Source organism: Ursus arctos, unplaced genomic scaffold (assembly GCF_023065955.2).
Source record: "Ursus arctos isolate Adak ecotype North America unplaced genomic scaffold, UrsArc2.0 scaffold_2, whole genome shotgun sequence".
NCBI lineage: Eukaryota > Metazoa > Chordata > Mammalia > Carnivora > Ursidae > Ursus > Ursus arctos.
Window position 1 is genome coordinate 97404260 of NW_026622874.1, and position 24859 is coordinate 97429118.

General features: G+C 55.2%; 4 protein-coding genes across 6 annotated transcripts; 3 read left to right on the plus strand and 1 right to left on the minus strand.

Moving 5' to 3' along the window:
• The first annotated feature begins 1375 nt into the window (after nucleotides 1–1375).
• On the plus strand, nucleotides 1376–7679 carry GPC2 (glypican 2). The gene is made up of 10 exons (XM_026516145.4): nucleotides 1376–1681; nucleotides 2347–2505; nucleotides 2787–3109; nucleotides 3932–4012; nucleotides 4826–4988; nucleotides 5207–5337; nucleotides 5544–5711; nucleotides 5830–5969; nucleotides 6060–6235; nucleotides 7290–7679. Exons 1-10 carry the CDS (start codon nucleotides 1516–1518, stop codon nucleotides 7541–7543), a joined length of 1761 nt encoding a protein of 586 aa, XP_026371930.1. The 5' UTR covers nucleotides 1376–1515; the 3' UTR covers nucleotides 7544–7679.
• A 1050-nt stretch (nucleotides 7680–8729) lies between these two features.
• Nucleotides 8730–14480, plus strand: GAL3ST4 (galactose-3-O-sulfotransferase 4). Its single transcript, XM_026516147.4, has 4 exons — nucleotides 8730–8853; nucleotides 10011–10323; nucleotides 10504–10807; nucleotides 13012–14480. The coding sequence occupies exons 2-4, from the start codon at nucleotides 10199–10201 to the stop codon at nucleotides 14044–14046; spliced, it is 1464 nt and encodes a 487-aa protein (XP_026371932.2). The 5' UTR covers nucleotides 8730–8853; nucleotides 10011–10198; the 3' UTR covers nucleotides 14047–14480.
• A 217-nt stretch (nucleotides 14481–14697) lies between these two features.
• On the plus strand, nucleotides 14698–19442 carry TRAPPC14 (trafficking protein particle complex subunit 14). 2 transcript variants are annotated; one of them, XM_026516146.4, is made up of 11 exons: nucleotides 14698–15326; nucleotides 15533–15628; nucleotides 15735–15864; nucleotides 16033–16119; nucleotides 16283–16403; nucleotides 16509–16656; nucleotides 16788–16870; nucleotides 16957–17120; nucleotides 17683–17837; nucleotides 18072–18265; nucleotides 18377–19442. In XM_026516146.4, exons 1-11 carry the CDS (start codon nucleotides 14916–14918, stop codon nucleotides 18528–18530), a joined length of 1743 nt encoding a protein of 580 aa, XP_026371931.1. In that variant the 5' UTR covers nucleotides 14698–14915; the 3' UTR covers nucleotides 18531–19442. The 2 variants fall into 2 exon arrangements, with proteins under 2 accessions (XP_026371931.1, XP_044246147.1); XM_044390212.3 differs by lacking the exons at nucleotides 14698–15326; nucleotides 15735–15864 and having other exon boundaries at nucleotides 15336–15628.
• On the minus strand, nucleotides 19438–23121 carry LAMTOR4 (late endosomal/lysosomal adaptor, MAPK and MTOR activator 4). Of its 2 annotated transcripts, XM_026516149.4 has the most exons (4): nucleotides 23007–23121; nucleotides 22434–22514; nucleotides 20146–20263; nucleotides 19438–19786 (listed from the first exon to the last, which is right to left on the minus strand). In XM_026516149.4, exons 1-4 carry the CDS (start codon nucleotides 23007–23009, stop codon nucleotides 19689–19691), a joined length of 300 nt encoding a protein of 99 aa, XP_026371934.1. In that variant the 5' UTR covers nucleotides 23010–23121; the 3' UTR covers nucleotides 19438–19688. The 2 variants fall into 2 exon arrangements, with proteins under 2 accessions (XP_026371934.1, XP_057171210.1); XM_057315227.1 differs by having other exon boundaries at nucleotides 19438–20263.
• Between the last annotated feature and the right edge of the window lie 1738 nt (nucleotides 23122–24859).

Here is a 24859-nt window from a genome sequence, read left to right on the forward strand (position 1 = left end):
AGGAAAGGGCCTCTACCCACATCTCCAGCCTCGGCTCCAACCATGCCCTTTCTTTCTAAGGGGACTGCTCTGCAACTCGGGTTTGGGGTGTGGACGCGCACACACACAAAAAAGACAAGAGCCATGCCCTAAGACACCACGGCCCCACGGGTGCGGGCTGGGGGTGGCTTTCCAGGGCTGCAAGACGTACCCCAGAGGCGCTTAAAGCAGATTCTTCTTTGCAGGCGTGCAAGCGTTGATTGCACGGTACAAGGGGACCAACTCGCTCACGTTACAAATACCCCCCCCCCAAACAAAACAGGACCCACTCCTTCATTGTCAGGCTGGAGCCAGATTCCACACTGAAGGGAATGGGAAGCGCTTAATGATCCCGGGCCGCAGCCGCCATTAGAACAGGGCAGAAACGCTGAAGGAGTAAAGGCAAATTCCCATTTTCCATTTTCCCAGAAGATAGTATCTCTGAAAAGATCCTGAGGTAAGTGGGCTGGGGAGCTTCCTAACCAATGCAAGGAGTGATTATCGGTCTATTGGGGCCTAGGACTTGGGGTTCCTGGCCTCTCTGGAGAAAAACACTGAGGCAGGGAGGAGAGCGGTTGCTCTCTCAAGGCTGGGAGTGCTGGGAGTGGGCATATTCTCGGGTCCAAAAGGAGCCTCACTGTCTGAGCCTGGAACAGCGGCGGCTGGTTCGGCAGGGATGAGGAAAGATCACTGCCTGGGGTCCCTCGGGGCTCTGCGGTCACCCCACCTCCAGGACAAGCGCCGGCTGCTTCTCTCCGGTGGTGGAAGAATCCAGAAAAACGCGGGAAGGCACGAGGCACGTTGTGCGCAGGCGCCTACTCAAACGGCCCGTCCCACTGGTGGTAATTGTCGCGAGGCTTGAGCGTGCGCGAGCTCGTGCTCACCACGTTCCAGTCACGCTGCTCGGGCAGCCTCGTGCGGGCGCAAGCTTTTCCGCGTGCCGTCCCGTCACGTGGGCTCGGGCGCGCAGACGGCCTGCTTTAGCTTTTCTCCGCCCAGGTCCGGCCCCTTCTGCCCCCAATTTCTCCCTCCATTGGCCCTGCTTCGCACTAGACTAGTTGTAGCCCCTTCACTCTGGCTTCTCAACTGCCATAGGCTGGGTTCCGCCCAGGCCCCGCCTTTCGAATAGGATAGCCACGCCCCCAAGAAAGGCTACGCCCCTCCCCCACCAGCCTCCTTAGTTCCGCCGAGTTCCGCCCCCCTGCCGAGCTTCCCCACTACATTGGCTTAATTTCTCCCTTGGCCCGCCTCTGAGGCCCGCTCCTTACCATCATTGGCGGGGCCCCGCCTCGGACCCCGCCCCCTGTCCGGCTCCCGGCTCCCATTGTCTCCGCAGATGCCGCTTGGTCCAGCTATTCGTGCTCGGTGTTCAGTTTTCCGAGGTCCCGCTCTTTCTCTGCCCGGCGGAGAGGTCCCGCGGCAGAGAACCGACTTCCCGAGTTCGGGCTGTTCTTTCCTTCTTAGGACACACTTTGGTGAACCAGGGTGGCAACAGCTATGTCCGCTCTGCGATCTCTTCTGCTTCTACTGCTGTCTCTGTGTCCCGGTCCTGGTCCTGGACCCGGGAGCGAGGCAAAGGTCACCCGGAGTTGCGTTGAGACCCGGCAGGTGCTGGGGGCCCGGGGATATAGCTTAAGCCTACTCCCTCCCGCCCTGATCTCAGGTGAGGAGAAAGAGGAAGACTAGAGAATTGGGGGCGAGGGAGGGGGCGGGGGCGGCTCCTCCCCAGTTCACAATAACTCTTCTCCCTTTCAGAATTACCGTTATAATAATCTTTTCATGCCATAGTCATGCCGGTAATATCTCTTCTCCTGAACTTACTTACCAGGATCACAATAAGCCTCCTGTTCACATAATAGGTTTCTTACTCCACCCCCACCCTAGGAATCCCGTTCTAGTAATTAACACCCCCCTCTGTATTTCTTCACAGTTCTATTTGTTCCCATCGCTATTTCTAGGAGCCCCTTCATTGATAATACTTTATTGCTTACCTAGTAACCCCACCCTTCCAAACCCCATTCTTCCCATAAATGCTGCCCTGTAAGTCCTTAGTGGCCTGGAGTGTGTGATGTTGGGGAGGGTCATCTGGGGACACTGATCACTAATTTGGCTCATTACTATTTGATCCCATGACTAATGCCAATGGACTCCATTTGCGTGAGGGGAAAATAAGGAGGGGATAGGGTCAGGTGGGGATGAGGGAGAGACAATAGAAAAAAGAGCAGACAGGTAGAAGAGAAAGGATAGCTCCCTAGACAGACAGAAGGAGGAAGGAATTTCATGATAACACTCCCCCTCCTCCCATTCCTCTATGTCTCCTCTGTCCAGGTGAGCACCTCCGGATCTGTCCCCAGGAGTACACCTGCTGTTCCAGTGAGATAGAGCAGAGGCTGACTTGGGAGACTGAGACCACCTTCCGAGGCCTGGTGGAGGAGAACGGCTCATTCCTTGTTCACACACTGGCTGCCCGGCACAGAAAATTTGATGGTGAGGACTTGGGGTCCCCAAACCTGGCCTCACACCTCCTCTCTGTGCTCATGACCCCAGCAAACATCCTGCCTTAGCTCCTCTTCACCACCACTCCCAGATTCTGTCCAATGTTGGTCCCCCCCTTCCCAGGCTTCCCAGGTCTCTTAAGAGTTCCTGAGGCTCTAACTCACTTTTCTCTTGCCCCTCCATCCCCGTCTCTTCCTGCCTTCACCCTTTCAATTTTCCATCCTTCTCTGGCCTCACCCCACCTCACACTCCTTTCTCCACATTTGCCACAGAGCTTTTTCGGGAGATACTCTTGTCATCTGAGCGCTCTCTGGCCCTGCTCTTCCACCGCTCCTTCGGCCACCTGTATTCCCAGCACGCCCCTGTATTCAGTGGCCTGTTCTCTCGGCTGCGGGACTACTATGAGAGGTCCGGTGAGGGGTTAGATGACGCTTTGGTGGATTTCTGGGCACAGCTCCTGGAGAGATTGTTCCCCCTGCTGCATCCACAGTACACCTTCTCCCCCGACTACCTGTTTTGCCTCACTCGCCTCGCCTCTTCTGCTGATGACTCTCTGAAGCCTTTCGGGGACGCACCCCACCGCCTCCACCTGCAGGTGAGAGGCCCCAAAGCCTGAGCTTCAGCCACCTCTGACCTGGTGACCTCTGAGCTGTGCACCACTCACCCCAACCCCCCTCTCATGCCCCACTCACCCCTGACCTGGTGATCTCCCCCATCCTGTATGGCAGCCATCTCTGACCTGGTGACCCCTATCTTGAGCCCCAGTCCCCTCTGCCTGACCCAGTGCTCTTTGGTCTCCTTTAATTGGGTACCCCCTCACTCTCATTCTGTGCCCTAGTTTCATACGAATCCCTGACCCACTCACCTGCTCTTGGCCCCCAGCCACCTTTCTGCCAACTGCTCCCTAATCCTAATATCTTAATTTCCTGTGGTTCAACTAACCATGAATTAGGCACTTAATAGTTGAGACGGACTTCCATTTACAGCACCTCATTTAATTGTTACTGTAACTTTTTGAGATAGATAGTAGTACCCCTATTTTACAGACAAGAAAACTGAGCCTCCCAGAAGTTCAGGTTTCACAGCCAGTAAGTGGTAGAGGTGTATCTTACACCCAGGTCTTCTGGCGTCAAGTTCATTGTCTGTTCTGATACGCCATCCTTCTATTGCCAAGCCCTATAAAACACTATCCCTCCATTTCTTCCCAAACCCAGTTCCCCTTTATCCTTCTAGACTATAATTCCTTTGAGCCTCTTGAAACTGCCTTCTTGTACCACCTGACAGTCCTAACAACCCCACAATAACTCCACAAACCTAACCCCCACTGCTTGTGCCCTTGGTGTAGTCTCTTGGCTCCAGTCTTGACTGAACCATGACTGGCCCTATGGTTTCTCTCATCTTCTTTCCCCTGCCCCAGATAACCCGGGCCCTGGTGGCTGCCCGGGCCTTTATCCAGGGCCTGGAAACTGGAAGAGATGTGGTCAGCGAAACACTTAAGGTAAGAGGGGGCGTGAGTGTGGGCAGGGCCCAGGGAGGGAGACGCAGAAGTAAGAGAGGACCTATGAGGAAGAGTCAGGTGCCAGCTGGAGAGGTCCAGGACCTTCCCGTATCAGCCCCGAGGCCCCAGTATCCAGGGTAAAGCAGGAAGGAGGGGTTGGGAGTGAAATCTCCCTTGTGTCATGATCCATGACCTCTTCCCATTCTCTGACCCTATTTTGCTCTCTGATGACTCCCCCCTACCCCTGCGAGCCTCTGGTGGTCTGCTCATCTTCATAGCAGCCTGAGATTGAAGTACTGCCTCCACCCCCGCCCCCTCCCCCCCCGCCCCGCCGTTTCCCACAGAACCGCTCCATGGCTCCCCCTTCCCTGCTTCTTTAGGTCAGATTCCTGCCTTGGCCTTCGAAGCCCTCTCTTCACCATCCATTTTCTCCCTGACCTCCCATCTTTACCTCTTGAACCGCCCCCCCCCCCCAGTCTCCTCTCTTCTCAACCACGACCGGCTTTCTCTTCTTGAATCTTTTCTCAGACCGCTTTCCCCACTGCCTCTCTAATTCCATCCCTGCCCCCCTCCCCCCAAGAAGAAGGTATCTGCAGCCTGGCCCCTGGGAAACTTCCTTATCAGATCTGTGGCAGTCTTCAGGTCTCACCTGCTGCCACATGGGGTCACTAACCCTAGACATTCACATCCAGCTCTCCACAGAGAGCCTGGGGAAGGTGAGGTGGAGTATTTGATTTCTCTCTGTCCAGCACCAAGCTTGGCTGAGTGCAGCCACCGTGTTTGTGAATGACAAGTCCTGCTGTCTGCCCCCAGGTGCCCATGTCTGAAGGCTGCAGGAGGGCTGTGATGCGTCTGACCGGCTGCCCCCTTTGTCGGGGCATCCCCTCGCTGCCACCCTGCAGGGGCTTCTGCCTCAATGTGGCCAATGGCTGTCTCCACAGCCAGGGACTGGATCCTGACTGGGGGTCCTATCTGGGTGAGGGGATTCAGGAGGGCCTGGGAGGGCTGTTTGTGTTCGGGATGCCTTGGGGTGGACTGGGGAGGGAGTTTTAAACCTTATGGAGTTGAGAGACTGTTTTCATGTGAGTTTCTCCTATCCAACACCTTGTTGCTTCCCTCCAAGACCCAGGTCGGGATTTGTGGGAACATCACAGTCCCTCATGACACCCTTTCTCTTTCTTCCCCTTCTTCAAGATGGTCTCCTCTTCCTGGCTGAGAAGCTCCAGGGCTCTTTTTCTTTTGAGCTGGCAGCCCAGTCCATTGGGGTGAGGATCTCAGAAGCTTTGATGTATCTGCAGGAAAACAGTGTGGCAGTGTCAGCCCAGGTACAGGGGCCATGAGAAGGGTGGGAGTGTCAGCCTGAGGAGGGGGGAAGACAGTGCTGGGGTGTTGGAATACAGGAGACAGATGAGTGGACCTGAGAGTCTGGTGTCGGGGGACAGTGTGGGGTGTCAGGGAGACTGGGGTGTTGGAGTGGGGACACTGTGGCTCTCAGACAGGATGACGGAGGGGTCCTCTTCTTGTGCCTTAGGTGTTTCAGCAATGTGGGAACCCCCAACGGCTACAAGGTCGCACCCGCCGAGCCCCGGCCCCCCGGGAAGAGGTGGGGCGCCTCTGGACCTCGGCGGGGGCGGCAGGGGTTCCGGGGACTGAGGAGGAGAGGCCCACGACGGCCGGGGGCACCAGCCTGAATCGCCTGGTGAGTGGGGGCGCGGAGCGGGGGAGGGGGCGGCGAAGGGGGCGGGGACGGGGGTGGGTGGGTGGTGGGAAGTGGGAGGGCGCTTGCTCCAGTCCAGCCGCGCTGTCCGCTCACCCAGGTATGGGAGCTCCGCGAGCGGCTGGGCCGGGTGAGGGGCTTCTGGGCCGGGCTGCCCCTGGCGGTGTGCGGGGACTCCCGCATGGCAGCGGACATCTCGCAGGAGGCGGCGCCCTGCTGGACCGGAGCTGGGCGGGGCCGGTGAGACCGGGCGGCGGCGGGCGGGCCGGGCGGACTGCCGGGCGGGCCGGGCGGGCCGGGAGGGAGCCTTCGGGGCTGCTCTGCCCGCAGGTACTTGTCGCCGGTGGTCGGGGTGTCTCCGTCCGAGCAGCTCGACAACCCAGAGATGGACAAGGAAGACTCGAGCGTCGACCTCCAGACGCGGAGGCGGCGGCTGCAGCTCCGGGCGGCCACGACCAGGATGAGGGTGGCCGCGCTGGGACGCGATCTGGAACTGGAGGACTGGGGTGAGAGCCCCGGGCGCCCCGAAGGCTTCGCCCCTTCCGGCTCTCTGCGGTCCGACCCGGCCCCGCCCACTGCCTTCTGAGCCCCTGCCCCCACATCTCTACTCACTCATTCATTCATTCCTTCTTGAACACGCCTTTACCGAACGCTTACCTCAAAGGTGAGGGGTAAAAGACCTATGACAGGGTCTCCATCCTGAGTTCACGGCCCAGTGGGGAGACACCAAAACACTCTTAAAGAACAGTGGGAAGCCTCTTAGATGGAGCAAAAGGGTGTGGGTTGTTGGGGAGGGCGAGCAACCTGGGGGAGGTGGGGAAGCTGGGTGGGGGACCATTGGGCTGGCTCCCGAGATAGAGTTTGCCAGAGAAGCAAGGCACAGAGGGACGTTCGTTTTTCCTCTCCTCCTGTTTGTCTGTCTCTGTCTCGCACTGTCGCTCCTCCAACACCCCTCTTTCTGTCTGCTTGCTGCTTCTGTGTGCATCTGTTTTTGTCTTTTCCTGTGTATCCTCTCCCTCTCTCTCTCTCTCTCTGTCTCTGTCTCTGTCTCATTGTCTGTTTTCTTGTCTCTCATTCCCACATCTGTCTGACCTCTCCCCTTGCCTTCTTGTCACTCACTTTCTCCCCTTCCCAATCTCCATTTAACTACCTGTGTCTCTCTCTCCCATTTCTTCTTTCTGTTTTTATTTTTTGAAGATATTTACTTATTTATTTAAGATATTTGCTTATTTGAGTGAGAGAGAGCAGAATGAGTAAGAGCACAAGCGGAGGGGAGTAGAGGCAAAGGGAGAGGGAGAATCAGGCTCCCTGCTGAGGAGGGAGCCCAACGTGGGGCTTGATGTGGGGCTCAGGGTTCCATCCAGGACCCCGGAATCATGACCTGAGCCGAAGGCAGACGCTTAACGACTGAGCCACCCGGGCACCCCATCTCCGTTCTGTTTGTTACCTCAAATTCTCTTCCTCCCTGTTTACACATCTCTCTCCTCGCAGCCTCTTTCTCTGTGTCTGTCTCCCACTGCCTCTTTCTCAGCCCTGTCTCTGATCCTCTCCTTCCTGCAGATGAAGAAGACGCCAGTGGTTCTGGAGAGGGACAGCACTATGCAGATGACTGGATGGCTGGGGCAGCAGCTGTGGCCCCTCCAGCCAGGCTGCCTCGCCCTCCTCGAAGGGATGTTAGTGGGGGCAAAGGAGGAGGTGTCCTTGTCCGCCACAACCAGGGCAGGAGCAGGACTGGGGGGACATCTGTTGGTTTTCACACCGAACCCATCCTCATTCTCTTCCTCTCAGCCCTGGCCCTGCTTGGACCAAGATAACGGGGGAGGGGTGCCCTAGCATCAGAAGGGTTCATGGCCCTTCCCCTCCTCCCCCCTGCCCCTCAGCTGGGTCTGGGGAGGAGTTGAAGGGGGATGCAGAGAGGTAGAGAAAGGGACTTTTTGGGTGAATGGCTGGGGCCCCAAATCCAGGAGATTACCATTGGTGGGTTGGGGGTGGGTGGGTGGGTGTTCACAATATTTATTTTTTCATTTACAATCTGGGGAGGAGGGGGCTAGGGGTATTTATTTAGGAAGGAGGTGTACTCGACAACCAAGCCTCTGTTGGGCCAGTTGTCAGCCCCAACAAGGAAAAAGGGAGGAGTTTTAGAGTTGCGACTGGGGGTGGGGTTTGAAAGAAGTTGGACGTGGGGAAGGGTGGGGCACCTGGTCTCATAGGGGCAAAGCTGGGTGCTGATGGGGTGCAGGGCAGGGGACTGGGGTATGTGAATAGGGTCAAGATCTGGGGGCCTGGTTTCTATGGAGTTTTCTCGGCATCAATTTCTTAAACGAAAATACCAAAAAGAAAAACAAGGGCTCATCTCATAATCTCTGTCATCCACATCCTTCACAAGCTTCCACACTTCCTATTTCAGTGTTGGATTTAGTGTTTATTCTACAAATAAACAGCTAACGTATTGGACCCTGTGTGTGACTCTGGACTTCTAGCATCCTTCTCTGAGCCCATGCTCCTGGCAGAGGCTCCTGACCTCTCTTGGAACGTGCCCCCTGTCATTCCGTTTGGGCAAGTTGCCTACCCTCTGGGTCTGAGCCCCTTCATCTGTAAAATGGGGAGAATTGTGGGGACCGGCAAAATTCTGCAAAATTCTTTCTGAACCTGAGGTGCCATTAATATTACCACACCGCTGCCCCCTGCCTTCAAAGTGGGGGCCCCTGTTCTCTGAGTCAGCTGGGGGTTACCTTGTCACGTCCTTGACAAAGTCTTCTTTCAACTTGTCTGTTATTTTCTCTTTCCTTCTTTCTTTCTGTTGCCTGAATGAGTCTTTTGTTCTGCAGAAAGCTAAGAGGAAAAGGTATAATTGTTTCTTAAGTGTGAAAGGAGGGTAGAAGTGCTGTCTTCCAAGGGAGGGCTGGGCGCCCTGACGAAGGAAAGATGCCGGGAGGGAGAGACCCAGAGACGCGATTAAAGCCCAAGCAGCTGCAGGGACTGGCGGGACAAAGGGAGGGAGGGGGAGGAGCCTGGGCGCGGAGCAAGTTTATGGGGAAAGTTGAGCACAGCGCGGAGCCGGGCGGTGGCTGGGGCGGGCGGCAGGGCCAGACCCCGATTTCCCTGCTGCTCCTCAGGTGGCCTGGTGAGTGGGCAAGTGAAGCCAAGGCCGCGGCCAGTGGAGGGACTCTCGAATTTATGGGAGGAGACTTGGGGGGTTCATAGAGAGAACCCCGGAGGGGGCCAACAAAGAGCTGGTGACAGACTGAGCAATCACCAAAGCTGGAGGGGACAGAGGGCTGGAATAGGGGTAAGGGGAGGAGACAGAGATGGATGGAAGGAATAGAAATCTGGACACAGGAGGGAGTCTGGTGGGGCTGGATCCTGGGGGCTGTGTTGGGGGAGGGAATTAGGGGGTGATGCCAGAGAGGGCGGGTCTTTAGGTAGCAAATGTGGGTTCTCCTTGCCTGGGGTCACTCCTGGCTTGTCCCAGAAAGGGGCTGTCCGGGCTTGTTGGAGGGGCGGTGGCCCATGGTTGCGGCTGTGATCTGAAGGGGTGGGTCCAGACTCCCCGTTGATTAGGAAGCTGGGGCCTGGGAAGGAGCTCAGAAGCTCCATGTTTGTAGCTTTCAGTATCTTTATGTCGCAGAGGTTTTGTTTTTTTTTCCCCCTTCTCCAGCTCCACCCTCTCAATCTCCTCTGGGTGCAGAGGGAGTTGGAAAGCCGGCATGGGGGAGTAGGGGGTGTCCGGGGAGCTGAGCTTCATCAGTAACCCCACGTCTCCCCTGGGGTCTGCCCTGTGCTGAGAGCACTTCGGAAGGGGGAAGAGATGCCCAGTTTTGACTCCTACTCATGACAAAGTCGTTCCTGTAGTTGACCTCCCTGGGTTCAGTAGCCTGTGCCCCTGACCCCCCCCCCATTCCCTCCTTATGGCTGCCCCTCGTGGCCTCAGAATGGGGTTCTCCATCCCCATCCGTCACAGGAAGAGGAGCTCATGAGGAAGCCAGGGAAGCCAGGGGCTGGCCAATGTTCACCGGCATACACATGAGCAGATTGGTCTTTCTCACAGGGTCTTGCTTTTCTCTCCTCCCCTTCTAAATCCCTGAGGCTCAGGTTGAAACTGCAGGCGGGGGGGCCAGGGAAGCTGGTAGAGGAGTAGTTGTGGGCCACCTGGAAGATACGGGTGTAGAGAGCACATACCCCGCCCCACAGGCTCCCACTCCTGGAATGAGCTGTAGCAGCAGGAGAGAAGGCTCTACCCTCTCCTTAGACTCCCCCCTTCCCCCCTCATTTCCCTTCTAGACGCTGACAGAGGCAAAAATCTGCTAACTCAGGGGGCAGACTCAACCAGGGCTGCGAACAGGCCTGGGGGATGACCCCCCGATCTCGAACCAGCGCCTTCCACGGCTGCACGGCTGTCTCAAGCTGTCTCTGCCTCTGTGCCTGGCCCTTGCCCTGTCCCTCGCTAGCATCACCCTTACCTGTGCCACATGGGCCCTCTGACTCCTACCAGGACCATGCGCCTCTGGGGGCCTCGGAGCCTGGGGGTGGCTCTGGGAGTCTTCATGACCATCGGATTTGCCCTCCAGCTCTGGGGGGGCCCCTTCCAGAGGAGGTGAGTTCCCATTTTGTCCCAATGCCTGATAGATGCCCCCCATTTGCTCCGCCCCATGCCACCTAGGTCTGTGACTCTTGGGGACTGAGAGGAGGTTCTGTGTCCTCTGTCCTTGCTCCACAAGATGCCCGCCCACCTGCTGATGAGGGACAGGAAAATTCCCCTCCCATCTCTCTCCAGGCTACCAGGCCTGCAGCTCCGACAGCCCTTGGCCCCATCTCCGGGATCGGCTGTTTCCTCCTGCCTGCCCCGGCAGCGACTTGTGTTCCTGAAGACGCATAAATCTGGGAGCAGCTCTGTGCTGAATCTGCTTCATCGCTACGGGGACCGACACGGGCTGCGCTTTGCCCTCCCTGCCCGCTACCAGTTCGGCTACCCAAGGCTTTTCCAGGCCTCTCGGGTCAAAGGCTACCGCCCTCAGGGTGGAGGTACCAAGCCGGCCTTCCACATCCTCTGTCATCACATGAGGTTCAACCTGAAAGAGGTGAGGGGTGTAAGAGGGGGTGGCTGGGATTGGAGAGACATGGGCTTAGTCCTGTGGCCAAGACCACCAGGGGAGGATGCCCCTGGCCTGGGGTTTCCCAGGCACCCCTTCACCCAAAAGTTGGGCATGGGGGCCACAGAGATTCCTGTTCCCCTCTCCTCAGCTGTCCCTTATCTAGTAGTTTCTGGGAGCCAAAGTCCTGCTTTCTCCCATCTAGAACTTTCCAGTCTCTTTCCTTGACCAATTTACCCCCCTGGTATCAGTGCCCTGACAACTCTGACCCCCCAGACTCTCACCCCAGCTGTTCTTCTTGGCCCCTTCTACTGACATTACCAGGGCCCCTGCTCACCCACTGTCTTCTAACCATCTTCCACTGCCAGATGTGGAGAATCAGCTACATGCCAAGCCTGCGTGCCAGGCCCTAGCCTGGTCCCGACCCCTCCTCCCCAGTTCTAATGGGGGCGATGTGTGCATGTGCTCACGTACTCACCCATACACCACCAGGAACCTGAGAGCTCTTGGGCAAACAAAACCAAGGTGCAAATGAAAATATACAGGGAAGGAACTTTTATTGAATACTTACTGACCGCTGGGTACTAATCTCACCATCACCTTGCCAGAAAGGCATTTTAAGTGTCTCCATTACACAGATGAGGAAGTCAAGTTTCAGAGAGGCTAAGTGACTGGCCTCCTTCACAGAAAGCACAGAGCTAAGATGTGAACTCAGGCCCATCTGCTCCCAAGTCAAAGGGCCTTCCCTGGCACGTGTGCATGTGTATGTGTGTTTGTATTTGCAACTGCGGGGAGGAAATTCACCAAAAGAGGCGGGGCCTTCTGGGGAAGTGGTTTTTAAGGAAAGGGTGGACTTCAACTTTGTAGTAAGAAGAATATCAGGTATTTTAGAGGGAGTGGAATATCAGCAAAGATGCGGTGGTGGTGGTGGTGGTCATCGTGGTATGTGTGTGTGTGTGTCCTGTTAAGCTGGAGCTGGAGAAAGCAGCTGAGGGTCATGAGTATCACCTAAAGGGCAGTGAGGGGTCACTGCTGGGAGCGAGGTGATGACAATGATCTTTCAGGCAGTTTTCTCTGGTTTTTGACCTTTGACCTTCATTGTCATCACCATTCACTGAGTACCTACCATGTTCCACGCACTTCCACATTCAAGGTAAGTGTTAACCCAGATTTATAGATGGAGGGACAACGGCTCTGAGAACTTCAATAACGCCTAAAGTAACATAACTGGTAAATGGCTGAACTGGGATTTTATTCCAGGTCCACGTGATGCCACAGACTGTTCTCCGCACCATTCTCCCCTGCCTTCAAAGAGACAGTTTATAGGCTTTGCTCTGCAGGCATGCCCACATTAGCAAAGCAGATTGGAGGACGTCGTGTGAGGGCGTCAGGTTTAGCGACAAGCCATATTCAGAGGCAGAGACCCTTCGGGGAGCCCAGGAGCTGGGTCCTGATGTGGATCTGCATGCAGGACCACCCTAGGGTGTGGCTCAATCCAATTCTCACCATCCTTCTTGCTGAGAAGTAGAATCACGTGTCCCAGGCCTCAGGGTAGCACCCTACCAAGTGTCCATAGCTCCCCAGTGCCCAGTCCTGGGGTGTCCTTTACCTTCCAAGATGCCTCTGAGCCTTTGGCCATCCTGGGCTTGGCCTGCCTACCTGATGCCTATACTTGAGACAGCATTATGGTTGGCCCTTCTCCTCCCTCTTTGCTGCCAGTGACCACTCCCCCCAACATCCCCACCTGGAGGAGGCCTGAGACCAGTTCCTTTCTTGAAGCTGTGACCAAGAGTCCCAGGGTAGGCATCTAATAGGTTTTCGTTGGAGAAGTGAAGACAACATTTGATTCTTAGAGATTTTACTGACCAAAGCCATACAGACAGGCCCAAAGAAATTAATGTTCTCGAGTAGCTTCCCATGTTCCAGGTTCCTTCATACCCTTTATCTTGTGTACCTTCGTAATCAGTGGGAAGGTATGGTTATCCCCATTTTTCAGATGAGCAAATTGACTCTCAGAGATGTTAAGTAACTGGCCCAAGATGTTAGTGTAGGAAGCTGGGGGTTTCCAGCAGAGCCCAGAAGTTTCCAGAAGGAGGTTTGAGGAATCTAGGGGATCTGCTGACAATGGGCTTGCTCTTAGTTTCTTCCTGCCCCAGTTCTTTCTCCCTATGCCTGTTTTCTCTCCTCTGCAGGTACTTCAGGTCATGCCTTCTGACAGCTTCTTCTTTTCCATTGTCCGAGACCCCGCAGCTCTGGCCCGGTCTGCTTTCTCCTACTATAAATCCACCTCATCAGCCTTCCGCAAGGCGCCATCCTTGGCTGCCTTCCTGGCCAATCCTCGAGCCTTCTATCGACCTGGGGCCCGTGGGGACCACTATGCACGCAACTTGCTGTGGTTTGACTTTGGTCTCCCCTTCCCCCCAGAGACGAAGACCAAGAGAGGGAATCCTCATCCACCTAGAGATCCCAACCTCCCACAGCTGAATGTTTTGCCTTCTGGCACTGGCCCCCGAGCCCAACACCCCTTGGATCCCAATGCTATCTTCCATCCTGCTCCCACAGTTGCTGGTGGTCACAGCCAGACATCCAGCCCTGCCTCTTTAGATTTGGGATCTTCGTCCTTCATCCAGTGGAGCCTGGCCTGGCTGGACTCTGTCTTTGATCTGGTCTTGGTGGCCGAGTACTTTGATGAGTCATTGGTTCTACTAGCAGATGCTCTGTGCTGGGGTCTGGATGACGTGGTGGGCTTCATGCACAACGCCCAGGCTGGGGGTGAGCAGGGCAGAGGCGCTGTCAGCAATGGTGGAGTGACCGCTGAGGACAGGCAGCTGAATGCACGGGCCCGAGCCTGGAACCACCTGGACTGGGCTCTCTACGTTCACTTCAACCACAGTCTGTGGGCACGGATAAATCAATACGGCCAGAGCCGGCTGGAGAGTGCTGTGGCAGAGCTCCGGGCTCGCCGAGAGGCCCTGGCTAAACATTGTCTAGAGGGGGGTGAGGCTTTAGACCCCAAATATATCACTGACCGACGGTTCCGCCCTTTCCAGTTTGGGTCAGGTAAGGTTTTGGGCTACGTACTTCGGAGTGGACTGAGCCTCGCAGACCAGGAGGCGTGTGAGCGTCTGGCTACCCCTGAGCTACAGTACAAGGACAAGCTAGATGCCAAGCAGTTTCCCCCAACAGTCTCTCTGCCCCTTAAGACTTCAAGGATACTCTCCCCCTAGGCATCAGACCACTAAGTCTTAGGCTGAAGAGCAGCGAAGCTACGTGGGCACACACGACTGAGTATGGGGCGGCCAGATGCCACTTCTGCTTCCCTCTGAAAGCATGTTTGTGCCCTAGAGGTTGAATGAAACTTTGCACAGATGTGGGCACCAAGTCTTCCAGCCCGTGCCAAGGCATTCCAGGCATTCAGCTCCTTGCAGTACCGCCCCCCCCCCCCGCGCCCATTTCCCCCCTTCCCCTTTCCAACCCCCCTGGGAGGTCCCTATAGCACTCTCAAAGATTCCCCCGGAGGAGCAAATCATGGAGTAGGCAAGACAAAATTTGGAACGTGTGGGTTGGAATAATGCGTCCATTTCTCTATGAATTATTTGGTTCTGGACTATGCTCATTTCACTGTGAAATGTTTGTTGAATGAATAAATAATTTGAACCTTTGACTTGCTTTATGTAGGGCGGAAAGGGGAGAGAATGGAGCATCTTCCTGGGAGAAGCGGAGTTGGAGGGGGTTCTTTTAATATTTCTTCTCTAAGAAATCTGTCCTGTCCTGTAGTTTCTCCTAAACCCTTCTTACTGCAGCCTAACCCCAGCCGGACCCCGCCCCTCTCCCCAGCGGTCCGGTCACCCACAAATTCCGGGGCCTCAGAGGCCACGCCCCTTCCTTTCCGCTTCCGGTTTCTCTCCAGTCAATCGGCCCTGCAGCCCGGTTCCGGCCCTGCGGGGTCTCGGTTCCGGGTTCGTTGTCCCGGTTCCCGGTCCCGGCTGGTCTCCCGGGCCGGCCCGGCCGCGCGCAGCACCGGTCGGGTGTCGGGACTCCGGGGCCCCGCCCCAGCGGCCCCCTCGCCCCCCGCCCGCGCCGTCCTCGCCGCCCCATGGAGTCCCAGTGTGACTATTCCATGTATTTCCCGGCGGTGCCGCTGCCGCCGCGCGCGGAGCTGGCGGGGGACCCGGGCCGGTACCGGGCGCTGCCCCGGCGCAACCATCTCTACCTGGGGGAGACTGTCCGCTTCCTGCTGGTGCTGCGCTGCCGGGGAGGAGCGGGGTCCGGCGCCGGGGGCGGCTCGGGCTTGGGGTCCCGAGGGGCCTGGGCAGAATTATCAACGGCCCTGGCTGCCTTGGCCTCTGTCAGCGCCGGAGGCGGGGCGCCCGGGGGCGGTGGCTCCGCAGACCAGGATCCCGAACCCCCAGGGGGCGGGGATCCTGGCGGTGGGGCGTTGTTTCGAGGCTGCAGCCCCCTCCTCACCCACGGCCCGGGCCCTGCTACCTCAGGGGGAGCGACCACGGTGAGGAGCTTGGGGTGACACGGCACAGGGCGGAGGGGCGGTTTGCTGGGCTCCAGAGACCGGAGGGGATGGACGCTGGGGGGCCTGAAGGAGGCAGATGACGGAGTAGAGCAGAGGCCAAGAACCGAGAACATCACATCTTAAAGGGACCGCCGCAGGCTGCCTCTTTGACTCTCCCGCCCTCTTACCCCTTTCACAAACCCCAGCTGCCTGTGGAGGAACCAATTGTGTCCACAGATGAGGTCATCTTCCCACTCACCGTTTCACTGGATAGACTGCCCCCAGGGACACCTAAGGCCAAGGTAAGATTGGCAAGGGGTGGGGCTGCTGTCCTAATTCAGACTCCCTTTCTAAGGCTGGGCTGGCTGGCTCTCCTCTTGACCGAGGTCCTGTGCCCCTTGTGCTCAGATTGTAGTGACTGTGTGGAAACGGGAGGTTGAGGCACCAGAGGTCAGAGATCAAGGCTACTTGCGCTTGCTGCAGACCCGATCTCCTGGGGAGACCTTCCGGGGGGAGCAGAGCGCTTTCAAGGCCCAAGGTGGGGAGAATGTGGAGAATAAATGCTAGAGTCTGGAATTTGGGGGCCAGAGTGGAGGGGTGATACTGGCAAGTGCCTGATCCGGGGAGCAGAGGAAGATTAGAACTGTGGGTTGGAGGTGAGGTCTCTGTCCAGCTCATCAGTTCTTGCCTGGGCCCTCTCCTGCAGTGAGCACCCTGCTGACTCTGCTGCCCCCTCCGGTTCTGAAATGCCGCCAGTTCACTGTGGCTGGAAAACACTTGACCGTGCTCAAGGGTGAGCAGATCTGTGGCTCAGGTCTTGGGTAGCAGCAAGGGCATTGACTGGGTGGCAGTTACTGTGGGCACACTGGTGGGGATCAGTCAATTTTGGAGGGGTAAAGTCGGGGCTTGAGGGGTCCAGGTACTCTTAGCTGAGCTGAGGTGGTTACCTCCAACAGTGCTGAACAGCTCCTCCCAGGAGGAAATTTCCATCTGGGATATCCGTATTCTCCCAAACTTCAACGCTAGTTATCTACCTGTCATGCCCGACGGCTCTGTGCTGCTGGTGGACAATGTCTGGTGAGGTTCTGAGGAGGGGGCAGGGCTGCGAAGTGGGGATGGGGGGTAGGGCCAAGAGCTCTGGCATGAAAAGACCAAGCTCTGTCCCTCTTTCTGCTGAACTAGTCACCAGTCTGGGGAAGTTTCCATGGGCTCCTTCTGCCGGCTCCCTGGTACCTCTGGCTGCTTCCCCTGCCAGCTTAGTGCCCTGGAGGAACACAACTTCCTATTTCAGCTGAGAGGGGGTGAGCAACCCCCTCAAGGGGCCAAGGAGGTGAGTTAAAGAGGCTGGTATGCTCAAGGAGCAAGGTTAAGAAAAAACAGTGGGAGGGAAAGGCCAGGGGATGACAAAAGATGGAAAGGGACCTCAGATGCACGTGATGTTTCCTTTTGTCTCTCCCACAGGGCCTAGAAGTTCCCCTGATTGCTGTGGTTCAGTGGTCTACCCCAAAGCTGCCCTTCACCCAGAGCATCTACACCCACTACCGGTGAGTTTGTGGGACTCCCCGCTGGGCACCGTCCTGTTCACCTGTTTGGCAACACATGCCTCGCTTCCCTCTCTCACTGCTTCTAGCCTGCCCAGCATCCGCCTGGACCGCCCATGCTTTGTGATGACTGCCTCTTGTGAGTCCCCTGTTCGGACTTATGAGCGGTTCACGGTCACCTACACACTGCTCAACAATCTCCAAGACTTCCTTGCTGTGAGGCTTGTGTGGACCCCGGAGCATGCACAGGCTGGTAGGTGGGCTGTCAGCCTCTGGGGCCTTGTCCCAAAAGAGGAGGGGAAAGGAAGTCATGGAGGTGGGTGGCTTGTGGCAGGCTACTTCAGCTCTGTACCTGGGTGGTCTCCATAGTGTCACCGATGGAAAGCTTAGAGAAGCAGTGGGACTGTGATTTTAAGGGCATTGACCCTGGATCTGGGCTCCCTGGTATGTTTGATTTCTACCTCTCCCATTCACTAGCTGTGTGACTTTAGGTAAGTCACTTAGTCTCTCTGAGGCTCACTCAGATCCCTCTTCTCTAAAAGGGGGGAAATAATATCTCATGGGGTTGTTATGGCGATTTATGGTTAACATAAGTGAAGTGGTCAGGATGAACCTCAGCACGCAGTTAAGTATTAGCTGTTGTTATTTATAAAGTTCAGCAAAAGATGATACATACGGAGTTTACTCCAGAGTGGCTCTGAGGAGCAAATGAGACTGTGCTCATGAAAGCCCTTTGCGAACGGAGGAGCACCGTACAGATGAGTTTACTGGTGACTGTTTCTGTCCCCCCCCACCCCACCCCCGGTCTCCCCCAGGAAAGCAGCTGTGTGAGGAGGAGCGCCGGGCCATGCAGGCAGCCCTGGACTCCATTGTCTGCCACACTCCCCTCAACAACCTAGGCTTTTCCCGGAAGGGCAGCGCTCTCACCTTCAGTGTGGCCTTCCAGGCTCTGAGGACGGGGCTCTTCGAGGTGGGCTGGGGAGGGACTGGACTGTGTGATGGGTTATGTAGAATGTCAGGGTGGGAGGAGTCAGAGGCACCAGCCACTATGGACAGAACACCACGGGTGGTACTATGCAGCGGGGGCCGAGGGAAGGTGGAACTTCGATGCCACACTGGCGGGGCAAGTGGGGAACTTGACTGGAAAGGCAGGCTGGGGCCTGGAGGCTGAGCTGGAGTGCTGACTTGTGTCCCCCTGCACCAGCTGAGCCAGCACATGAAACTGAAGCTGCAGTTCACCGCCAGTGTGTCCCACCCTCCGCCTGAGGCCCGGCCCCTCTCTCGAAAGAGCAGCCCCAGCAGCCCTGCTGTCCGGGACCTGGTGGAGAGACACCAGGCTAGCCTGGGCCGCTCTCAGTCCTTCTCTCACCAACAGCCCTCCCGCAGCCACCTCATGAGGTATGGAAGGTGGGAGGGGTGCCGCTGGCCTCGGTGGAGGCCGGAGTTGGAGCGGGAGCAGGAAAGGGTCCTGGGGTCTGACCGGAACCCACAGCCTCTGCCTTCCCCCAGGTCGGGCAGCGTGATGGAGCGCAGGGCCATCACGCCTCCTGTGGCCTCCCCTGTGGGCCGCCCCCTCTACCTGCCCCCGGACAAGGCTGTGCTTTCTCTGGACAAGATTGCCAAGCGTGAGTGCAAGGTCCTGGTGGTGGAGCCTGTCAAGTAGCACCGTGCGGACTCTCTGCCGTCTTACACTCCCAGAAACCGAAAGCCCCTGGAGGGGGTCCTCGCTCCAGACTGTGCCTCCCCTGGGATGCCTCCCACCGTGGATGAGGAGGCCCAGCAGGGCCGCCTGTCTGTGTCTGCTGATGAGGGACGAGGGAAGAAGCTGTGAAATGGGCGGGTATGGCTACAGCACTAAGCCAACAGTATTTCCCCGACTCCCTGGGGGGGCTGGCCCCACCCCGAGGCCAGGGCAGGGGCTCCAAGAGCTCCCTTGCCCCCCGCCCTGTACCCTGGTTCTAAGTTTACAAAGTGTATTCCTTGTTCCTCTTAAGTTGTCTCTCCTGCCTCTGACATTCCCTCCCTCCCTCCCACCCACCCGCAGGGCTGAGATTAGAGGGTGGTGATGGTAAAGGGACCCCGACAATGACCCTCCTGTCTCAGGGGAAAGGGGAGAAAGCCAGGTGGCCTCCTCCTGCCCCTCATGTTTACGTTTGCAGCCTGAAGCACTTTAAGTTGTGTGGGGTTTTCTTTTCTTTCTTTCTTCTTCTTTTTTTTTTTGATCTGTCTGTTCCTGTAACTTATTCTCCAACTACTGCTTCCAACTGAAGTAAGACTATTAAATGCCTGTTCAGGAGGGAGAAGAATGACTTTCGTTTGTGTGTTGGCGGCAGGAGCAGAGACCCCAGGGGCTCAGAGTGGTTCCCTTCAACATGCACACCAAGTAGCTCCCCACAGCTCCCTTCCTACCATATTAGCCTCTGATTGCCAGTTTTATATGCCCAGGTGCCTTGCCCCACCCCTCTGGGCCCACATACATGACTGTGACTGTCTCCCTAGAAGACAGAAGACAGACTTGGGGTATATCCCCCCACCCCCTGTCACGCCCTCTCATACACACATCCCTGGGCCTGGGAACATCAGATTCATGTTTATTAGGAGGGAGGGAGGGAGGGAAGAGGGAGATCACCTTGCCCTCACTCTCCTTGACACAGTGCAAAGTCCCCAAGCCTCTGCCCTTCCAGGTAGGGGTGGGGAGGTGGGCGAGCAGAAAGTCTTAGTTCTAGCAGCAAGCCAAGAAAGAGGTGGAGGAGGTTTGCGTCTTCCTCATCACAGAGGCCCATGGACCCAATCCACCTCTGCCCCTTGCCCTCTGGCAGGCTCAGACGTCAACAGGCTCCCGGCCTCGGTTCTGCCTCTTCACCACAAATACCCTCTGTCCTGACACGGTCACCAGCAGCGTGTGTTCTCCAAAGACCACTGGAGAGGAGACACACCTTCCCCCGCCCAGGAGGGGGAAGGGAGTACAGAGTTAGTGGGGGTACTCTAGGGTCACACAAACTGGTGGGATCAAAAGCCAAAGGCATTCGATAGTTCAAGGCTCAGAGATTTGAAGGTAAAGAGGGCTCCACTATGTCTCCTTCCTTCTCTTGCTTTCTCATAGTTCTGATGCAGGGGTGAATCCTAAAGGGACCAGGGACTCCAGGGGGAGATGGTGGGAGGTTGGCAGGAGACAGGTGTTTTGTTTTGTTTTTTTTTTCCCTGAGAAGAGAAGCCTCTGGGGGCAACCCCCACCCCCTCCCACCACCACCACCAGGGGGGCAGGGGCTGAGGCTCACCCGACAGGCGCTTGAAGGGTATGTTCGTGCTGTGGTGCAGCCGGAAGCCACAGGCCGTGCTGACCAGCTCAGAGATGGCACTGGCTGCCTGCTCGTCATTCTCTAGATCCCCAGATGACTGCATGCAGAGGGAGGAGGAAGGATGGCAGAAATTAGGGAACAGAATTGGGAAAGAATTCTAGGAAGTCACTTTGGCTCTAGCATTTGTAACCTCTCCCTCTCAACTTTCCAATACCCCTAAGGTCACCTCCATTTTTGGAAAAACAAGACTGAAACTCTATGATATTGTTGCCCCTCTTGATACCATCTTGTTTTTCATCCTTACAATATGGGGCTTCCCCCAGTGAGCAGTGACTCTTGTTCGTTTCTTTACTGACCATTGTTTCCTAATTGCTGAAACTTGATTTCTCCCCCACTCCCCACTTATTGATAAAACCATTCTCAAACATCTGTGCCCACCCACCACTGACAGGTTCAAGGCCCCCTCTTTTCCTCAGTCTACCTACTTTTTGCCCTGTCTGCAGAATCCGAAACATAAACGAATATCCTCTTTATCCTTGAGCCCCTCCCTACTACCTAGCCCTTGGGTAATGATGTGACTGTGGCCTGGCTTCCTCTTTTCTGGTGACTGTCTCAATTTCCTCTCCCCACCTCGTCAACATGGACCTCCCACCTAGGTCATATTCAGTGCCCTTTGCTCTCTTGGACATTCTGTACCTCTGTTTTCTCATCTGTAAATTGGGACAAGTCCTATCCATGGGCTCATTGTGAAGATTACACAGATATTGGTGAGGTGCTCAAAACAGCTCCTGGCAATATATACTAACTGCTGTCTAAAGTCAAGTCATCAAAATTCTCCTTAACTCACCCCCTCCCCAATCCACTTCCTTTCTTAATTTCCTGTTTGTTAAGGCACCATCATTCTAGGCTTGGGTTCAAAGTCTTACTAGATGGAGAAGTGTCTCCTCTATTACCTATCTCTAGTCATTACCAAGATATATTGATTCTTCCTTTAAAATTTCTTCTCTCCTTACTCCGTCTCACTGCCACCAGACCTGTCTCATACCTAGATTTTCGCAGCAGCCCCCACCTTCTGAATCCCACCCCTTCTGGCCTATCTTCACATCTAATAGAATAATCTTGCTCAGCTATTTCCTTAGCTCACATTTCTTTCTTTTTTTTTTTTTTTTTTAAGATTTTATTTATTTATTTGACAGAGACAGCCAGCGAGAGAGGGAACACAAGCAGGGGGAGTGGGAGAGGAGAAGGCTCCTAGTGGAGGAGCCTGATGTGGGGCTCGATCCCAGAATGCCGGGATCACGCCCTGAGCCAAAGGCAGACGCTTAACGACTGCGCCACCCAGGCGCCCCCTTAGCTCACATTTCTGTTTGAAACCCTTCAAAGCTCCTCTTACCCTCAAGATTAACCCAAATGTGTCATCCCAGCCTTGAAAGTCCTCCACAGTGAGATCTTTCCTGACCACATCCGTTTCCAAACCTTTCCAAATCTTTTCAACACAAACCCACCACTCCAACCCTGAATAATTTCCTTTTCTGCCTGTTCACAACCATCCATCCTTTAAGCCCAGCTGAATTCTTAGCTCCTCCAAGAGTCTCCTTGTCATAATGCAAGTTACAACACAAGGGTCGAATCCTTCATTTTCTGGTCTCCTTCACTAGTCTTTACCACTTGCATTGCTTTCAACTTTATCCTTAAGCCTTGTCTCTCCAGCTCCATTAAAAACTTCTAGAGAGCTTAACACTATATTGTACTATGAAACAAAATACAAAGCCTCTTAAATAAATGCCAAATAAAGACATATTCGAGAAAACCTGGATAATGTCAGTTATCAACAAACCTGTAACTAGTTGTCTGACATTGTTAAAGTCATTAAACCTCTTTTACCTCAAAAAATTACCAGACTAGGGGCGCCTGGGTGGCACAGCGGTTAAGCGCCTGCCTTCGGCTCAGGGCGTGATCCCAGCGTTATAGGATCGAGCCCCACATCAGGCTCCTCCCCTATAAGCCTGCTTCTTCCTCTCCCACTCCCCCTGCTTGTGTTCCCTCTCTCGCTGGCTGTCTCTATCTCTGTCGAATAAATAAATAAATAAAATTACCAGACTATGATTCCAGAGATTTATTTGGTTACTGAAAGCTTACTATCTGCCAAGCATGATAGCTAAGACCTAGTTAGAATAGAGATAACTTAGGCTAAACCTTAGGCGATGTTAAAAGGGATCACGGGGCTATGTGTCCTTGGTGGACCCCCTCCCTTGCCCAGAACGCACCGCCAGCACTGCGCCTTCACTCAGCACCAGGTAGCCCAGCTGGTCTGGGATTCGCTCCAGCCCCTGGGTCAGTGCAGAAGTCTAGTGGGTAAAGATGCAATTAGTGAAAAGCATGCCAGGATGTCTCTAGATGCCCTTCACTTGCAAACCCAAGTCTCTCTTGACAAGGCCTCCCCAAACGTTCTCTTTCCCCAGCTAGCCCTTCCATACCCTCTTTCCTCTACAAAGCCCTCAACACTGATCTTGCTGAGCTTCCCATCTTCCTCACCCTCTGACCCTGGGCTCCGCTGGCCTCCGCAGCTCCACTGTTCCCTTCCCCCACTCCACCCCATCTCCAATTCCCCGGGTGGCCCGCCCCACCCCCGCAGACTACTCCCCAGCGCCCATACACCCTCGCACAGATCCCTCTTCAGCCCTCTACGTCGCCTTCCCTCCCATCTCCATTCTTTCTGCTTCCCAGGGTGGTTAGGAGGTAAGGGCGGAGTACAGGCCCTAGTGCGGGGAACCAAAAAGATTGGGAAACAAGGATGCAGAACCCCTAGCGCGTACTCCCGCGCATGCGTCCTCACTCACCATCGCAGCTTTAGGTGCTGGGGGCGCTCCCTATCAGATAGGTAGCTTCCGGCTCCAGTCCCCGGTCACGTGCTTCCACAAGGCGGTCCCCTCCAGACTTGCGCCCCTGGACTTTAGCCCCGCCCCCAAAGTGCGGATTGGAACATGAGTATATCATCAGCCTCAATCTGCCAGTGCGGAGCGCCGCTTCCCGAAGACGCAAGCGGATTGGTGGCAGGCCCTCCGTCACAGCCCTCTCTCCGCCCCTCAGCCCCAGAGCTCGCGGGGAGGGGGCGTGTCGGCGTAGGGAGGGGCCTGGAGGGGCGGGGCTCGAGGGAGGAGGCCTTGCTGAGGGTGTGCGCCTGCGCGCTGAGGGTCGACATTCAGCTTGGGCGAAACTGCTCACCGGTGTGACTATGGGTGAGAACTTAGTGAAATGACATAAAAGCACGTGAAGAGCTAGTCAGATGCTACTCTTATCCCTATTCCAGGACACTTTCCCTTTAAGACAGGGATTTGTTCCCAAAGCGGCTTTTCCTCCCGGGATTCTGTGAGGAACGATGTGACTGTGAGTCTAGTCCCCCGCCTCCTCCCCTAGGCAGCCGCCAAGTGAATATTCCCTGCCAGGAAAAATTAGAAACAGTACTCTGAAGTCATTGTTTTAATACCCGAGTGTCACCTCGAAAACTTTTGTTTTAAATAGTTTCCAGACCCGCAATACCAATGTGACCGAGAAAGTGTTGGTGAGGTAAAATGAAGGGTGATTCTAGAAATAATTAGTCCTTGTTGGTGAAGGTGTGGCGAACTTGGCGTCCGCGTGCAGTGCTGATGGGGCTGTGAAGTGGTGCAGCTGCTGTGGAAAACCCATCAGCGGTTCCTGGAAAAGTTCAGCTAGAGTTACTCAGTGAGCAGCTCCACTCCTGGATGGACTCCTGAGAGATCTGGAAACATGTCCACGCAAAACACTTGCACACAAATGTTCACTGCAGCGTTAGTCATAATAGCCCAACGCTGGAAACCACCCAAATATCCATAAACTCAGCAACAGGTAAATAAAACGTGGTATATCCACACAACGGACTCTCCTCTAGCTGTAAAAAGGAATGAAGTATTGATAAGTCCTACGACATGGATAAACCTTGAAAACATGACGCTAAGTGAAAGCCATCAGATACCCAAGGCCGCACAGAGTATGAGTCTATTTAGGTGAGATGTCTAGACTAGCCAAATCCATAGAAACGAAGCAGATCAGTGGTTGCCAGGGGCGAGGGGAGGGCGAAATGGGGAGTAACTGCTAGTTGGTGATGAAAATGTTCTGGGATGATAGAGTGATGACAGTTACACAGGCTGTGAATGTAGCAAAACCACTCAACTGAACACTTTAAAACGGTGAATGTTACTATATGTGAATTATATCTCAATAAAATAAAACTAAGTACTGTTGCTTGAGGAGAAAGTTCATTAGAGAAGATGGATGTCTTTTTTTTAATGAAGTATGTTTATTTGTTTATTTATTTATTTTATTTTTAGAGTGAGAGTGCGCACACCTGAATGGGGGAGGAGGGGCAGAGGGAGAGAGAGAATCCCAAGCAGGCTCCACACTCAGCACAGAGCCCAACACGGGGCTCAATCCCACTACCCGGAGATAACGACCTAAGCCAAAATCAACAGTCAGACGCCTAACCAACTGAACCACCCAGACGCCCCAAAATAAGGTACGTTTATAACATAAGATTTAAATTGGGAGGAGGATGTAGAGACAAAGTTATGTGGAGATGCTTAATTTGCAAAGGCTCTCCTTGGCCTTAAATTTTTTTTAAAAGATTTTATTTATTTATTTGACAGAGATAGAGACAGCCAGCGAGAGAGGGAAC

Bases quoted from the DNA above. Each gene is read 5' to 3' on its own strand.
- GPC2 (XM_026516145.4), top strand. From the start codon at position 1,516: ATGTCCGCTCTGCGATCTCTTCTGCTTCTACTGCTGTCTCTGTGTCCC. The intron at 4,013-4,825 runs GTAAGAGGGGGC...GTCTGCCCCCAG, and splicing joins TGGTCAGCGAAACACTTAAG to GTGCCCATGTCTGAAGGCTG. The intron at 4,989-5,206 runs GTGAGGGGATTC...CCCTTCTTCAAG, and splicing joins TGACTGGGGGTCCTATCTGG to ATGGTCTCCTCTTCCTGGCT.
- GAL3ST4 (XM_026516147.4), top strand. From the start codon at position 10,199: ATGGGCCCTCTGACTCCTACCAGGACCATGCGCCTCTGGGGGCCTCGG. The intron at 10,324-10,503 runs GTGAGTTCCCAT...ATCTCTCTCCAG, and splicing joins GGGGGCCCCTTCCAGAGGAG to GCTACCAGGCCTGCAGCTCC. The intron at 10,808-13,011 runs GTGAGGGGTGTA...TCTCCTCTGCAG, and splicing joins TGAGGTTCAACCTGAAAGAG to GTACTTCAGGTCATGCCTTC.
- TRAPPC14 (XM_026516146.4), top strand. From the start codon at position 14,916: ATGGAGTCCCAGTGTGACTATTCCATGTATTTCCCGGCGGTGCCGCTG. The intron at 15,629-15,734 runs GTAAGATTGGCA...CCTTGTGCTCAG, and splicing joins CAGGGACACCTAAGGCCAAG to ATTGTAGTGACTGTGTGGAA. The intron at 15,865-16,032 runs GTGGGGAGAATG...CCTCTCCTGCAG, and splicing joins GAGCGCTTTCAAGGCCCAAG to TGAGCACCCTGCTGACTCTG.
- LAMTOR4 (XM_057315227.1), bottom strand. The intron at 20,264-22,433 runs GTGCGTTCTGGG...CTCTGCATGCAG, and splicing joins GTGAAGGCGCAGTGCTGGCG to TCATCTGGGGATCTAGAGAA.